This window comes from Mauremys mutica, chromosome 7, assembly GCF_020497125.1.
Source record: "Mauremys mutica isolate MM-2020 ecotype Southern chromosome 7, ASM2049712v1, whole genome shotgun sequence".
NCBI lineage: Eukaryota > Metazoa > Chordata > Testudines > Geoemydidae > Mauremys > Mauremys mutica.
This window is the reverse complement of record NC_059078.1, coordinates 54,196,271-54,211,876: the sequence shown is the minus strand read 5'-3', so window position 1 is coordinate 54,211,876 and position 15,606 is coordinate 54,196,271. Positions and strand designations below refer to the sequence as shown.

Below are 15,606 nucleotides of genomic sequence, written 5' to 3'. Positions count from 1 at the left end.
ATGTTGGGATGCATAAGGAATGGGACAGAGAATGACTGGTAAGCTTGCAAAGGTTGTAAACTCAACAGTATTTCTGTGTCTGTCTATAACACAATAACTTCTGAATGATGCATTGGCTCAAAATTCCAGGGAACGTTTTAGGAGTCAATGACCAGAACCCTACTGATTTGGGGGAAAACTATAAGGGGAAAAATGGAGGAACCCCTGGCATTTGTTTAGCACAGCCACAGCTTCAATTCTCCATCAAACAACTAATTGATGGTACGCACTAACACCAATACCTTTACTCACCCTCCCAATACAGTTCAACATGTTGAAACACTGACAATTTTATCTCCCAGGCAAGTAACAGTATTGGTGAGGAAGGGGACATGAGGGGACTGGGAGCGTGCACACACAGCCCCTGGCATGGGGGAGAGAATGGGGGAGACGGAATAGGAGCAGACAGAATCTCTGGCAGAGACGGAGACTGGGGAACCCTGGTATGGGGTAATGGGGGAAACACAGAGTGCCTGCCATGGGCGGGCAAGGAGGAAATGGAGGACATGGAGGGAATGGGGGAATGCGCGTGCACATAGGGCATCTGGCATGAGGAAGAATGGGGGACTGTTGAAGAAGGGAATGGGGAGCAACAAACCTCTGGCATGGGATGAGTGGGAAATATGGGATGCACAGAACTCTTGGCAGGAGGGAAATTAGGGGGAGTTGCAGGTAATGTCTGTAATAGAAGGGATGGGAGGTTGGCACACTGGAGCTTGTGGAGGGGAATGGAGGAAAGCAAGGAGCCCCTGGGGTGTGCAATGCACTCGGCTCACACTACAAAGTGAACGAACACTCAAACAGAAAATATAACACCAGAATTCTATAAACCAATGGTATATCCTCCTCTAGGATGCTAGTTCTGGTCACCCCGTCTCAGAACAGAGATAGCAGAATGGGGTTCACAGACAGGCAACAAGAATGATTGGGCAGTATGGAAAGAATTCTCATATACAGAGAGACTGAAAAGGTATATTGACTGAGTACATGTCACCTCAGGACAGGATACAGAGGTAAAGTTTCTAGACACCATGGATCACATGACATCTGTTAAGTACATCAGAAGCAGGAAGCCGGCCAAACAGTCAGTGGGGCGATCGAGGTGGTAAAGGAGCACTCAAGGAAGATAAGGCCATTGCAGTAAAGCTACATGAATTCTTTGCATCAGTCTTCACTGCAGCGAATGAGAGGGAGGTTCCCACACCAGAGCCATTCTTTTTTAGGTGACAAATCTGAGGAATTGCAGAACTAATAAGTGTGCTATGTAACCTATCACTTAAATCAGCTTCTGTACCAGATGACTGAAGGGTAGCTAATGAGACACCAATTTTTTGAAAAGGCTCCGGAGGTGATCCTGGCAATTACAGGCCCATAAGACTAATTTAAGTACCAGGCAAATTCGTTGAAAATATAGTAAAGAACAGAATTATGAGACATAGATTAACACAATTTGTTGGGGAAGAGTCAACACAGCTTTTGTAAAGGGAAATCATGCCTCACCAATCTATCAGAACACTTTAGGGGGGGGTCAACAAAGAAGTGGACAAGGGTGATCCAGTGGATACAGTTGTACTTGGACTTTCAGAAATCCTTTGACAAGGTCTCTCACCAAAGTCTCTTAAGCAAAGTAAGTAGTCATGGGATAAGACAGAAGATGTCTCATGGATAAGTAACTGGTTAAAAGACAGGAAACAAAGGATAGGATTAAATTATCAGTTTTCAGAATGAAAAGAAGTAAATAATAGTGTCCCCCAAAGATCTGTACTGGGGCCAGTGGTGTTCAACATATTCATAAATGATCTGGAAAAAGGGTAAATAGTGACGTACCAAAATTTGAAGACAATACAAAATTGCTCAAGATAGTTAAGTCCAAAGCAGACTGTGAAGAGTTACAAAGGGATCTCCAAAAACCAAGTTGACTGGGAAACAAAATGGCAGATGAAATTCAATGTTGATAAATGCAAAGCAATGCACTTTGGAAAACATAATTCCAACTATACATAGAATCATAAAAGATTAGGGTTGGAAGAGACTTCAGGAGGTCATCTAGTCCAGTGATTCTCAAACTTTTGTACTGGTGACCCCTTTCACAGAGCAAGCCTCTGAGTGTGACCACCATTTATAAATTAAAAACACTTTTAAATATATTTAACACCATTATTAATGCTGGAGGCAAAGCAGGGTTTGGTGTGAAGGATGACAGCTCGCGACCCCCCACGTAATAACCTCACGACCCCCTGGGGGGTCTCCACCCCCAGTCTGAGAACCCCTGATCTAGTCCAACCCTCTGCTCAAAGCAGGATCAATCCCCAACTAAATCATCCCAGACAGGGCTTTGTCAAGCCAGGCTTTAAAAACCTCTAAGAACGCCAATTCCACCACCTCCCCAGGTAACCCATTCCAGTGCTTCACCACCCTCCTAATGAAATAGTTTTTCCTAATATCCAACCTAAACCTCCCCAACTGCAATTGAGACCATTGCTCCTTGTTCTATCATCTGCCACCACTGAGAACAGCCTGGCTCCATCCTCCTTGGAACCCGCCTTCAGGTAGTTGAAGGCTGCTATCAAATTCCGCCTCACTCTTCTTTTCTGCAGACTAAATAAGCCCAGTTCCCTCAGCCTCTTCTTATAAGTCATGTGCCTCAGCCTCCTAATCATTTTTGTTGCCCTCCACTGTATTCCCTCCAATTTGTCCACATCCTTTCTGTACTGGGGGGCCCAAAACTGGACGCAATACTCCAGATGTGGCCTCACCAGTGCCAAATAGAGGTGAATAATCACTTCCCTAGATTTCCTGGCAATGCTCCTACTAATGCAGCACAATATGCCGTTAGCCTTCTTGGCAACAAGGGCACACTGTTGACTCATATCCAGCTTCTCATCCACTGTAATCCTCAGGTCCTTTTCTGCAGAACTGTTGCTTAGCCAGTCAGCCCCCAGCCTGTAGCAGTTCATGGTCTTCTCCCGTCCTAATTGCAGGATTCTGCATTTGTCCTTGTTGAACCTCATCAGATTTCTTTCAGCTCAATCCTCCAATTTGTCTACCCTCCAGCGTACCTACCTCTCCCCCCAGCTTAGTGTGATCCATGAACTTGCTGAGGGTGCAATCCATCCCATCATCCAGATCATGAATGAAGATGTTGAACAGAACTGGCCCCAGGACAGACCCCTGAGACATTTCGCTGGATACCAGCTGCCAACTAGACATCGAGCGGTTGATCACTACCCATTGAGCCTGATGATCTAGCCAGCTTTCTATCCACCTTATAGTCCAATACATCCAATCCATGCTTTTTTAAATTGCTTTTTTAAATGTGATCCTTCACATCACTTGCTAGCTGCAACTCCAATTGTGCTTTGGCCTTCCTGATTACAACCCTGCATGCTCGAGCAATATTTTTATACTCCTCCCTAGTCATCTGTCCAAGTTTCCACTTTTTGTAAACTTCCTTTTAGTGTTTAAGCTCAAAGATTTCTCTGTTAAGCCAAACTGGTCGCCTGACATATTTGTTATTCTTTCTGCACATGGTTTGTTCCTGCAACCTCAATTAGGCTTCTTTAAAATACAGCCAGCTCTCCTGGACTCCTTTCCCCCTCATATTAGCCTCCCAGGAGATCCCATTCATCAGTTCCCTAGGGAAGTAAAAGTCTGCTTTTCTGAAGTTCAGAGTCCATATTCTGCTGCTCTCCTTTCTTCCTTTTGTCAGGATCTTGAACTCGACCATCTCATGGTCACTGCTGCCCAGGTTGCCACCCACTTCTACTTCCCCTAACAATTCTTCTCTGTTTGTGAGCAGCAGATCAAGAGGAGCATGGCCCCTAGTTGGTTCCTCCAGCATTTGCACCAGGAAGTTGTCCCCAACACTCTCCAAAAACTTCCTGGATTGTCTGTGCACTGCTGTATTGCTCTCCCAGCAGATGTCAGGGTGATTGAGGTCCCCCATGAGAATCAGGATCTGTGATCTGGAAACATCCGTTAGTTGTCCAAAGAAAACCTCGTCTACCTCATCCTCCTGGTCTGGTGGTCTAAAGCAGTCGCCCACCACAACATCGCCTTTGTTGCTCTCGCCTCAAAACTTAACCCAAAGACTCTCAACAGGCTTTTCTCCAGTTTCATACTGGAGCTCTGAATAATCATACTGCTCTCTTACATACAGTGCAACTCCTCCATCTTTTCTCCCCCGCTTGTCCTTCCTGAACAGTTTATAGCCATCCATCACATTGTTCCAGTCATGTGAGTTACCCCACCAAGTCTCTTTTATTCCAATCACATTATAGTTTCTTGAATGTGCCAGGACTTCCAGTTCTTCCAGTTTGTTTCCCAGGCTTCTTGCGTTCGTGTACAGGCACTGAAGATAACCAGCCGATTGCCTTACTTTCTCAGTATGAATCAGGATGCCTCCCCGGTTGCACCATCCTCCTTGTGTTTCCTCCCAGTATCCCACTTCCCCACGTACCTCAGGGCTTAGAATTCCATTCCCTGGTGAACCTAGTTTAAAGCTCTCCTCACTAAGTTAGCAAGCCTGTCTGCGAAGATGCTCTTCCCTCTCTTTGTTAGGTGGATCCCATCTCTCCCTAGCAATCCTTTTTCCTGGAACAACGTCCCATAGTTGAAGAATCCAAAGCCCTCTCTCCGACACCACCTGTTACACCTGTAACACTTTTGACTGACATTTAGCTCTAACATACAAAATGATTGGATCTAAATTAGCTGTTACTGCTCAGTGGAGTCATTGAATAGTTCTTTGAAAACACGTGCTCAATGTGCAGTAGCAAGCAAAAAACCTAACAGAATGTTAGGAATCATCAGGAAAGGATAGATAGTAAGAAAGAAAATGTTATAATTCTACTATATATCCATGGTACCCCCACATGGTACGCCCACATCTTGAATACTGTGCACTGTTCTGGTCACCCTATCTCAAAAAAGATATATTAGAATTGGAAAAGGTACAGAGAAGGGCAACAAAAATTATTAGGGGGATAGAACAGCTTCTGTATGAGGAGAGATTAAAAAGACTGGGACTTTTCAGCTTGGAAAAGTGTTGACTAAGAGGATATGATAGAAGTCTATAAAATCATGAATGGTGTGGAGAAAGCGAATAAGGAAGTGTTATTTACTCTTTCACATAACCCAAGAACCAAAGGTCACCCAACAAAATTAATAAGCAGTAGGTTTAAAATAAACAAAAGGAAGTACTTCTTTGCACAATGCACAGTTAATCTATGGAACCTGCTGCCAGAGGATGTTGTGAAGATCAAAACTATAACAGATTAAAAAAGAATGTGATAAGTTCCTGCAGAATAGGTCCATCAATGGCTATTAACCAAGATAGTATGGGATGCAACCACATGCTTTGGGTGTTCCTAGCCTCTGACTGTCAGAAGTTGGGAGTGGACGACAGAGGATGGATCACTCAAAAATTGCCTGTTCTATTCATTCTCTCTGAAGCACCTGGCATTGGCCACTATTAAAAGACAGGATACTAGATAGATGAACCATTGGTATGACACAATAAAGCAGTTCTTATGTTACTGAAGCCAAGAGCTCATAGGGTTTAAAGAAGGATTGAACATTGCTGTGGATAACAAAAATAGAGTTAAAGTAGGAAGTACTAAAAAACAAGAGTTTTGGAAGGAACTAAACCCACTTGTTTCATGCACCAGCCTCTATCTAAGAAGGTTAGTGTGACAGCTATGGCAATTTCCTGCACTATCTTTGGGAGATCTTACTGTATTAAGTTTGTGTGTCATTGTGGGCCACAGACTGTATGTAATTCCTTGGGGGAGAGTTAGCACAGTCCTTCAGGAATTAAGAACTGAGGAGGTTGTGAAGGCTAGGACTATAACAATGTTTAAAAGGGGACTGGATAAATTCATGGTGGCTAAGTCCATAAATGGCTATTAGCTAGGATGGGTAAGAATGGTGTCCCTAGCCTCTGTTCGTCAGAGGATGGAGATGGATGGCAGGAGAAAGATCACTTGATCATTGCCTGTTAGGTTCACTCCCTCTGGGGCACCTGGCATTGGCCACTGTCGGTAGACAGATACTGGGCTAGATGGACCTTTGGTCTGACCCGGTACGGCTGTTCTTATGTTCTTATAAGAACAGTGGTGTGCGATAAGGCAAATTCACTCAGGCTGTACCACCACCAGAGAGGTACCACCACCTGTAGACGCTCACATATACTGGTTCAAACTGGGTTCCCCACAGACAGTGAAAGGACTTTTGGATAAATAGCCTTAGTTTAAACTGACTCAGGATCTTCCTTCTGATCTAACAGACAAGACCATCTGTCCCAGTGGGCCCCAATCCCTTCTGGAAAGATGTGACCCTAAGAACCCCTCAAATCCAACTGGCAAAGGGTTCACTGTTCTGTCAGCAACTCCTAGCAAGCCTGACAAACTCACTACACATAACACACTGCTGTCATAGTATTTATCTATAAAGAATGTCATGTGATGTATCAAATGAAAGCCAGTGACACACTGGTCAATAATACCATTGCTAAGTATATGCACTAACACTATATTTGGCATTATGTATATCTACTGATGTTGTGCTTTGAAGTCTGTAATCAAAGAAGTGGAGAAACAGATTTCTTCCAGACACAAGAGAAGGTAGTTATCTCTCTGTCATATGTAAATTAAGTAGGGCTGTCAAGCAATCATAAAAATTAATTGCGATTAATCACACTAGTAAACAATATTAGAATATCATTTATTTAAATATTTTTGGATATTTTCTACATTTTCAAATATATTGATTTCAATTACAAGACAGAATACAAAGTGTACAGTGCTCACTTTATATTTACATTTGATTACAAGTATTCACTGTAAAAAAACCAAAAAGAAATAGTATTTTTCAATTCACCTCATACAAGTACTGTAATGCTATCTCTTTATCATGAAAATTGAACTCACAAATGTAGAATTATGTACAATAAAAACCGCATTAAAAATAAAAATGCAAAATTTTAGAGCCTGAAAGTCCACTCAGTCCTACTTCTTGCTCAGCCAATTGCTCAAACAAGTTTGTTTACATTTGTAGGAGATAATGCTGCCTGCTTCTTGTTTACAATGTCACCTGAAAGTGAGAACAGGCATTCTCATGGCACTATTGTAGCTGGCGTCGCAAGATATTTATGTGCCAGATGCGCTAAAGATTCATATGTCCCTTCATGCTTCAACCACCATTCCAGAGGACATGCGTCCATGCTGATGATGGGTTCTGCTTGATAACAATCTAAAGCAGTGTGGACCGATGCATGTTCATTTTCATTACCTGAGTCAGATGCCACCAGCAGAAGGTTGATTTTCTTTTTTGGTGGTTTGGGTTCTGTAGTTTCCACATCGGAGTGTTGTTCTTTTAAGACTTCTGAAAGCATGCTCCACACCTCGTCCCTCTCATGGTACATCTACACTACGGGATTATTCCGATTTTACATAAACCGGTTTAGTAAAACAGATTGTATAAAGTCGAGTGCACGCGGCCACACCTAGCACATTAATTCGGTGGTGTGCATCCATGGTCCGAGGCTAGCATCGATTTCTGGAGCGTTGCACTGTGGGTAGCTATTCCGTAGCTATCCCATAGTTCCCGCAGTCTCCCCCGCCCCTTGGAATTCTGGGTTGAGATCCCAGTGCCTGATGGAGCAAAAATAATTGTCGCGGGTGGTTCTGGGTAAATGTCGTCAGTCACTCCTTCCTCTGGGAAAGCAACGGCAGACAATCATTTCACGCCCTTTTTCCCTGGATTGCCCTGGCAGACGCCATAGCATGGCAACCATGGAGCCTGTTTTGCCTTTTGTCACTGTCACCGTATGTGTACTAGATGCCGCTGACAGAGGCGATTCAGCAGCGCTACACAGCAGCATTCATTTCCTTTTGCATGATAGTAGAGAAGGTTATCAGCCGTTCTGTACCGTCTGCTGCCATTGTAAATTGGCAATGAGATGACGGTTACCAGTCCTTCTGTACTGTACTGTCTGCTGCTGTCATGGGTGCCCCTGGCTGAGGTCAGCCGGGGGCGCAAAAGACAAAAATGGGAATGACTCCCCGAGTCAATCCCTCCTTTATGGTATCTAAAAATAGAATCAGTGCTGCCTAGAATATGGGGCAAGTGTACTAGAGAACCAGTGTATCAGAGAACCAGAGATCACAGCCGCTCCGTGTCAGATCCCACAGAAATGATGAGCTGCATGCCATTCACAGGGGGTGCCCCTGCAACAACCCCACCTGTTGATTCCCTCCTCCCCCAGCTTCCTGGGCTACCATTGCAGTGTCCCCCCATTTGTGTGATGAAGTATTAAAGAATGCAGGAATAAGAAACAGTGACTTGTTAGTGAGATAAAATGAGGGGAAGGCAGCCTCCAGCTGCTATGATAGTCCAGACAGGACATTAAGCTGTGTGGGACAGTACAGAATCTTTTCTTTACACATGAAGGGCGGGGGCTGATGGAGCTCAGCCCCCTGTTGCTATGATGAAGACGGTTACCAGCCGTTCTGTACCATCTACTGGGAATGACCGGGAGGCCAGCCAGAAGCACTCATGGGCTGATGATGAGGACGGATACCAGTCCTTCTAGACTGTACCATCTGCCACAAGGCTGATGATGACAATGGATATCAGACATATTGTACCATCAGCCACCAAGGAGGGGGGGCCGAGGATGCTGCAGTTCAGTGCCGCAGCATCGCGTCTACCAGCAGCATTCAGTAGACATAGGGTGACATTTAAAAGAGTCAAGAGACGATTTTTTTCCCTTTTCCGTCTGGGGGTGGGTGGGTGGGGTAAATTGACGAGCTATGCCCTGAACCACCCCGGACAATGTGTTTGACCCTACAGGCATTGGGAACTCAGCCAAGAATGCAAATGCTTTTCGGAGACTGCAGGAACTGTGGGATAGCTTGAGTCCTCAGTCCCCCCTCCCTCCCTCCATGAGCGTCCATTTGATTCTTTGGCTTTCCGTTACGCTTGTCACGCAGCAGTGCGCTGAGTCCCTGCTATGGCGTCTGTGTGGAGATTTTTTTAAAAATGATTTGGAATTTCGTCTTCTGTAACGGAGCTCTGATCGAACAGATTTGTCTGCCCATACAGCGATCACATCCGTACGGTCCATGCTGGAGCTCTTTTTGGATTTGGGACTGCATCGCCACCCGTGCTGATCGGAGCTTCACGCTGGGCAAACAGGAAATGATATTCAAAAGTTCGCGGGGCTTTTCCTGTCTACCTGGCCACTGCATCCGAGTTCAGATTGCTGTCCAGAGCGGTCACAGTGGTGCACTGTGGGATACTGCCCGGAGGCCAATACCGTCGATTTGCGGCCACACTAACCCTAATCCGATATGGTAATACCGATATTAGCACTACTCCTCTCGTTGGGGAGGAGTACAGAAACCGGTTTAAAGAGACCTTTATATCGATATAAAGGGCCTCTTAGTGTGGACGGGTGCGGCATTAAATCGGTTTAACGCTCCTAAAATCGGTTTAAACACATAGTGTAGACCAGGTCTCAGATTTTGGAAAGCACTTCAGATTCTTAAACCTTGAGGGAGTCGAGTGCTGTAGCTATCTTCAGAAATCTCACATTGGAACCTTCTTTGCATTTTGTCAACTCTGTTGTGAAAGTGTTCTTAAAATGAATAACATGTGCTGGGTCATCATCCGAGACTGCTATGACATGAAATACATGACAGAATGAGGGTAAAACAGAGCAGGGGACATACAATTCTCCCCCCAAGGAATTCAGTCACAAATTTAATTAACATTTTTTTTTAAACGAGCATCATCAGCATGGAAGCACGTCCTCTGGAATGGTGGCCGAACTATAAAGGGGCATACGAATGTTTAGCATAACTGGTAGGTATGTAATGCCAGCTGTAGGGCCATGTGAACCCTGTTTTTCACTTTCAGGTGACATTGTAAATAAGAAGCGGGCAGCATTATTGCCTATAAATGTAAACAAATGTATTTGTCTTAGCAATTGGCTGAACAAGAAGTAGGTCTGAGTGGACTTGTAGACTCTGAAGTTTTACATTGGGTTTTTTTGAGTGCTGCAAAATCCTACCTTAACGCCTCAAAGTGGCACAGCAGTGATCCTGGCTTGTCTGACAGCGAGGATAGCGGAGTGTATTCTTAAGTAGGTTCAACCATGCTATTAAGGTGTCAGACTACCAACTCAGGGAGAGGACAGATGTCCTCCTTCTTGAGGTTGGGTGCTAGCTAAGTTGAGGAGGTAAACGTGCCACTGACAGCATAGCCAGCAGATGGATGAAGAAATGGATTAAACAACAGGAATAAATGGGCCCCAACTCCTTGTGCGCTCCTCGATCTGTTCTACGACGGTGGTGGGGAATTCAGTCGATGAGAGGCTATTAAGAATCTCAGGAGCCAGAAAAAGGACTGCCCTCTCAGTGTGCACCTATAACTGCAGGACACTGATGAGAGACGATTCGATCAACCATCTAATGGAGGAGAAGGCAAGCACAGCCTGCAACATCCTTGGTCTCTGCGAAACACGACTAAGAAAGGAGATGGAAGTGAAGTGGAGAGATTAAAGTACCATAATGTTGGGAAAAGGAGAAGGTTTGAGAACTGCTGGAGGAATCGGCTTCATCGTCAACAAGGAATGGTCTTCAAAAATCATCTCCTGCAAGTTCAAGTCATCATGCATTGGAATGATGCACCTCCAACTGAACAAGAACAGCACCCTCAAGATTATTCAGATCTATGCTCACACAAGCACAAGCGAAGATGATGATATGGAAGAATTCTATCAGGAGCTCAAGGATACCCTCGCTCAAAAATCCAGATATACGATCACGATGGGAGATTTCAACGCCAAAGTTGGAAGAGGGAAAGAAGGTGAAAAGTTCATTGGAAGGTATGGCATCAGTGAATGGAATCCACGAGAAGAGCAACTGGCAACTCTGGCGGAGACTAAATAAATGTTCATTGGTAACACCTGGTTTAAGAAGAAGGCCAAGAGAAGGTGGACATGGATCGCACCCAATCTGAAGAACAAGAGCAAGATTTGCTATATTCTGCTCGATAAGCGGTGCATTGTACAAGACTTCTCAGTAGTACCATCATTTAACACCGGTAGTGACCATCGCTTGCTCAGAGCACGGCTCAACTTAAATGAAACGATGGAGAAGAGAGCACTACAGATGGCAAATCAGATGGCAGAGACAGCAGCCAAAAATATTCGATGACGCAATCTTGAAGTGAACATTTCCAAGGAAGACTGGAGTCTTAAACTGCAATGAGGATTATAAAAACTTCACTGATAAACTGAGGCAATGCATGAAATTAGCCGAGAAAGAAAGACTGAAAAGGGCGAAGAGAAGAATCTCAGAGGAAACGCAGAACTTGCTAGAGAAGCAGAGGAATATGAAGCGAAATGATGGTGACAAACTTGAGTACTCCCTGCTCTGCAAGTTGATAAGAAGAAGACTAAAGGAGGACTTCGAGAAGTACCAAAATGAAAGGCTCTTAAAGACGGCTGAAGATCACAGAAGCCTCAAAAAATGCAAAAGGAAATTGACAGTGTGCAGGTCGACAATAATGGCACTGAAGAACTGGAAGGAAAACTAGTAATTGACAGAACAGGGATGGAAGCAGTCTGCAAAGATTTCTACACCGAACTGTTCTCAGATAAATGTCCCAGTACCAACACTGCAACAGACAAAGAGCATTTACTACCAGTCCTTGTCAGCGAAGTTCAATATGCAGTTCACCAAATAAAGGAAGGAAAAGCCCCAAGGTAAAGATGAACTGACAATTGAAATGATAAGAGCTGGAGGCCAAGATCTCTGGGAAACCCTTGCTCAGAGGTTTAGCCATTACTTGGAAATGCAGAAGATACCATCTGGCTGGGAGGAGTCCAACACCATTCTGCTGTACAAGAAGGGCAATTGTGAAGAGCTAAAGAACTATTGTCCAATATGCCAGCTCTCACGTGTCTACAAGCAGTTCACCAAAATAATAACGAACTGATTCTCACAGAGTTTGGATGAGCAGCAGCCGAGAGAGCTATTGGACTATAAACCAGCTATTGGAACGCTCAAGGGAATACAAATTCCCTTTATGTATTGCCTTCATTGACTATGAAAAAACTTTAGACAGTGTAGAGATCAATGCAGTGTTTAAAGCTCTTGCAGAACAGGGCAACGACACAAACTATTAAAGGAAGCAAATTAGACTGCACTATAGATATAACTTTATTTGATACTCCCCTTCGCATCCCAGTTAAGAAATGTGTGAAACAAGGAGACAGTTTCACCAAAACTCTTCACAGCCTGCCTCAAAATGGTAATGAGGCGGATGAATTGGAAGGGTGGAATCAACATCAACGGAGAGTAGTTAAACCATGTCAGCTTTGTGGACGATGTTGTGTTGATTGCCGAAAATACTGTCAAACTACAGAAAATGCTGTGAGAACTCAACACAAAAAGCAGCCAAGTCAGACTGAAAATTAACTGCTCAAAAAATTTAAGCAGTCTGATAGCTTGCCAAAAGCCCAAATAACAATCAAGGGAGAACAAATAGAAAAAGTTGAGCAATATATCTATTTGGGCCAAGAAATTAACATGCGCCACGATCAGGAAAGTGAACTCTCGCGAAGAAAGAAAGCAGGTTGGTGCACATTCAATTCTATCAAGGATGTCCTCCAAGGAAAAATCAACAAGGCAACACACGCCAGCCAGCCTCTTCAAGTCAACAGTACTGCCAGCAATGTTGTACGGCAGCGAAACATGGGCACTGACGAAGACACAGGAGCAGCAACTGTTTGTCACGGAGAGAGCAATGGAAAGAATTCTGGGAATTTCAATCCATGACTTCATCCCCAATGAAGTGATCAGACAGCAGAGTGGAGTGCAGGATATTGTTGTTGAGAGCAGGCATAGTAAAATGCGATGGGACGAGCATATAGCAAAGCTCACTGACAATCGATGGACGGCAGCTGTCACCAAGTGGCACCCATGAGAACTGAAATGACTACTAGGGTGACCAGACAGCAAGTGTGAAAAATCGGGACGGGGGTGGGGGTAATAGGAGCCTATATAAGAAAAAGACCCCAAAATCGGGACTGTCCCTATAAAATCGGGACATCTGGCCACCCTAATGACTATTCAGCCGACCTCCAAAGAGATGGGAAGATTTTATCGTGAAAAGACATGGCCACATATGGAAAAGGAAGGCCAGGATACGAGAAGAATGGAAGACGTGTTTTCATCGACACAATCTATATGAGGGCTAAAGGACCGATCAATCAAGGTGTGATCAAGGTGATGTAACAACAACAAAAAAAATCTACAATTGTAACTTGCACTTTCATGACAAAGAGATTGCACTACAGTACTTGTATGAGGTGAATTGAAAAATACTATTTCTTTTGTTTATTATTTTTACAGCGCAAATACTTGTAATTAAAAATAATATACACTTTTATTTCAATTACAACACAGAATACAATCTATATAAAAATGTAGAAAAACATCCAAAATATTTAATAAATTTCAATTGGTATTCTATTATTTAACAGTGTGATTCATTGCAATTAATCTTTTTTTTTTTAATTAACTGTGATTAATCAACAGCCCTAAAATTAAGCAGTGTGTGCAAAAACAACGGGAGCTACATTTTCATGTACAGTCAACAGGAAAAACAGGTTGTGGCGGGATATGAACTCAAGATGGCACCACACTGAAGAACAAACTACAGGAATGCCTTTCAAAAGTCTACTGGACTATAATAGGGGGTGCAAAGACAAGATCCTGTTATCCATTTCACTGCGGACCACCCTTAGAGGAGTGGGGTGATTCATGAAAGAATGGATCCTGGATTGACTGAAAACCAGCAAGCTCTGTAGAAAGACTTTGTGGGTGATAAAATGCTTTAGTCAAGGTTGTAACTTGGTAAGTTTTAGTCTCCAGAAAGCATGTCATTCTCTTATTTTATTTATAACCATTTCTGTTTCCATTATTCTTAATACTTATTTGAATCTGTTCTTTGTTAATAAATTTATATTTGTTTTCACCATAGATTGATTACAGTGCTCTGTTGCTATAAAGGACCTGATCCTGAATTGTAACCTTCTAGCTATGTGTTCACTGTCTGTTTGGGGACAACTTACCTGGTAATTACTGAGAGTGTCCAGTGACTGGGGTTGGATACTACAGAGTGTTAGTATAAGGCAAAGTGAGGGCTGGCAAAGTCCTGAGGAGTTATCTGGGTGGTGAACTGGCACACCAGCAAGTCTCTCTCTCGCTGAAATAGGTGGGTAGCACAGTGATCTTCACAGTGGACACTCTAAGAAAGTGTCACAGGATTGGAAGACTTTTGTTTTCTCTCTAATACTTTCACTTTAAGAATAAATTTGCTTGTTTAGAAAGAACTGGGCAGTGCCCTTATAACTGCGGGCACTGTTTATAGCCTCTGAGGAGAAAGCAAAGTGCAGATCTGTCCAGTTTAGGCAGTCTGGTTTGCTGACGAATTCACAGTGTAGGCAGGGATCTGTGCAGCCTGAAAAGCCCCAGTCAGGATGGAGAGAGATGTGGGTCTCAGCCCAAGAAAGGTGACAGTTGAGGAGACAGGAGCCTAAAAATGATTGCCCTTGCTGGACCACGGAGGAGGAATACAGGTGCAATTCTCCTGAACTGTAACAATTAGCAGGAAGTGTCCCTGGGGTCAGGTTATCCTAGAATTGCCTACTGCAGGTTTCTGGATCTGCCTCTGAAGCAGCTGGCACTGGCCTCTGTTCGAGATAGGAGACTGCACTGACTGGACAAGGAGTCTGATACAGTTGGATAATTCCTGTGTTCCTGTCCTCCAGGGCCTCTCTGCTTCCTCCTGCCTTTGTCTGTATTATTTGTCCATACAAAAAACTATGCTACTTGAATGCTAAGGCTACAAGAGTGAGGACGTCCCAAAGTGAAGGTTGAATGTGCCACCCCATAAATACACATTGCAGTTGGCTCTGATTATATGATCACAGACCACTTCTCCAACATAGTGTAAGTCACATTGTTTTCCTTGCATGCTCAGGCATGGATGGGTGGGACTCTGCTGGGAAGGTGAAAGGAAGGAAAGATGAATGTGCTTACCTTGACCAAGTTAACAAGAATATGGAAATCCCGCACAGCCATGTTCCAGTGCAGCAGCTTCTCTAGCTGTACCTGGGAAGTGACAACACAGTAATCCAGTCCCGTTATCCACACAGTCATTGCATTTCCCTTCATATTACTGGGTGCTACTACAGTACCCACTGTGCCTGCAGAGAGATGGTAAAGAGCCCAGATCCTGCCAGAGCCCAAGGCATCACTGCTGTGCAAAGGGGAAAGGGGAAAGAAACAGTATTTGAGATCCTACTTCTTAAAAGACTCCACAAACATTTACCCGTGAAAGTCAAAATCATTCAGTAGCAATTCCACCTTTCATCACCTGCCAGATTTATACTCTCTCCATATGATAAATGTATCTTTCCATTCACCCTGGAAACAGCTGGAGAGAAACCACTTTCCCGCTCACGAGCAGAGTCCACAGTCACACATTCAG

The 15,606-nt window shown here is 43.9% G+C and overlaps 1 protein-coding gene across 4 annotated transcripts in view; it reads right to left on the bottom strand.

Annotated features, from left to right (window-relative positions):
* The window catches only part of FANCD2 (FA complementation group D2), a 199,405-nt gene that overhangs the window by 18,059 nt on the left and 165,740 nt on the right, over positions 1-15,606 (bottom strand). For all 4 annotated transcript variants that reach the window (XM_045023931.1, XM_045023930.1, XM_045023928.1 and 1 more), the window contains one exon: positions 15,156-15,227. In XM_045023931.1, the coding sequence (XP_044879866.1) occupies positions 15,156-15,227 (72 nt within the window). The remainder of the gene's footprint in view (positions 1-15,155; positions 15,228-15,606) is intronic.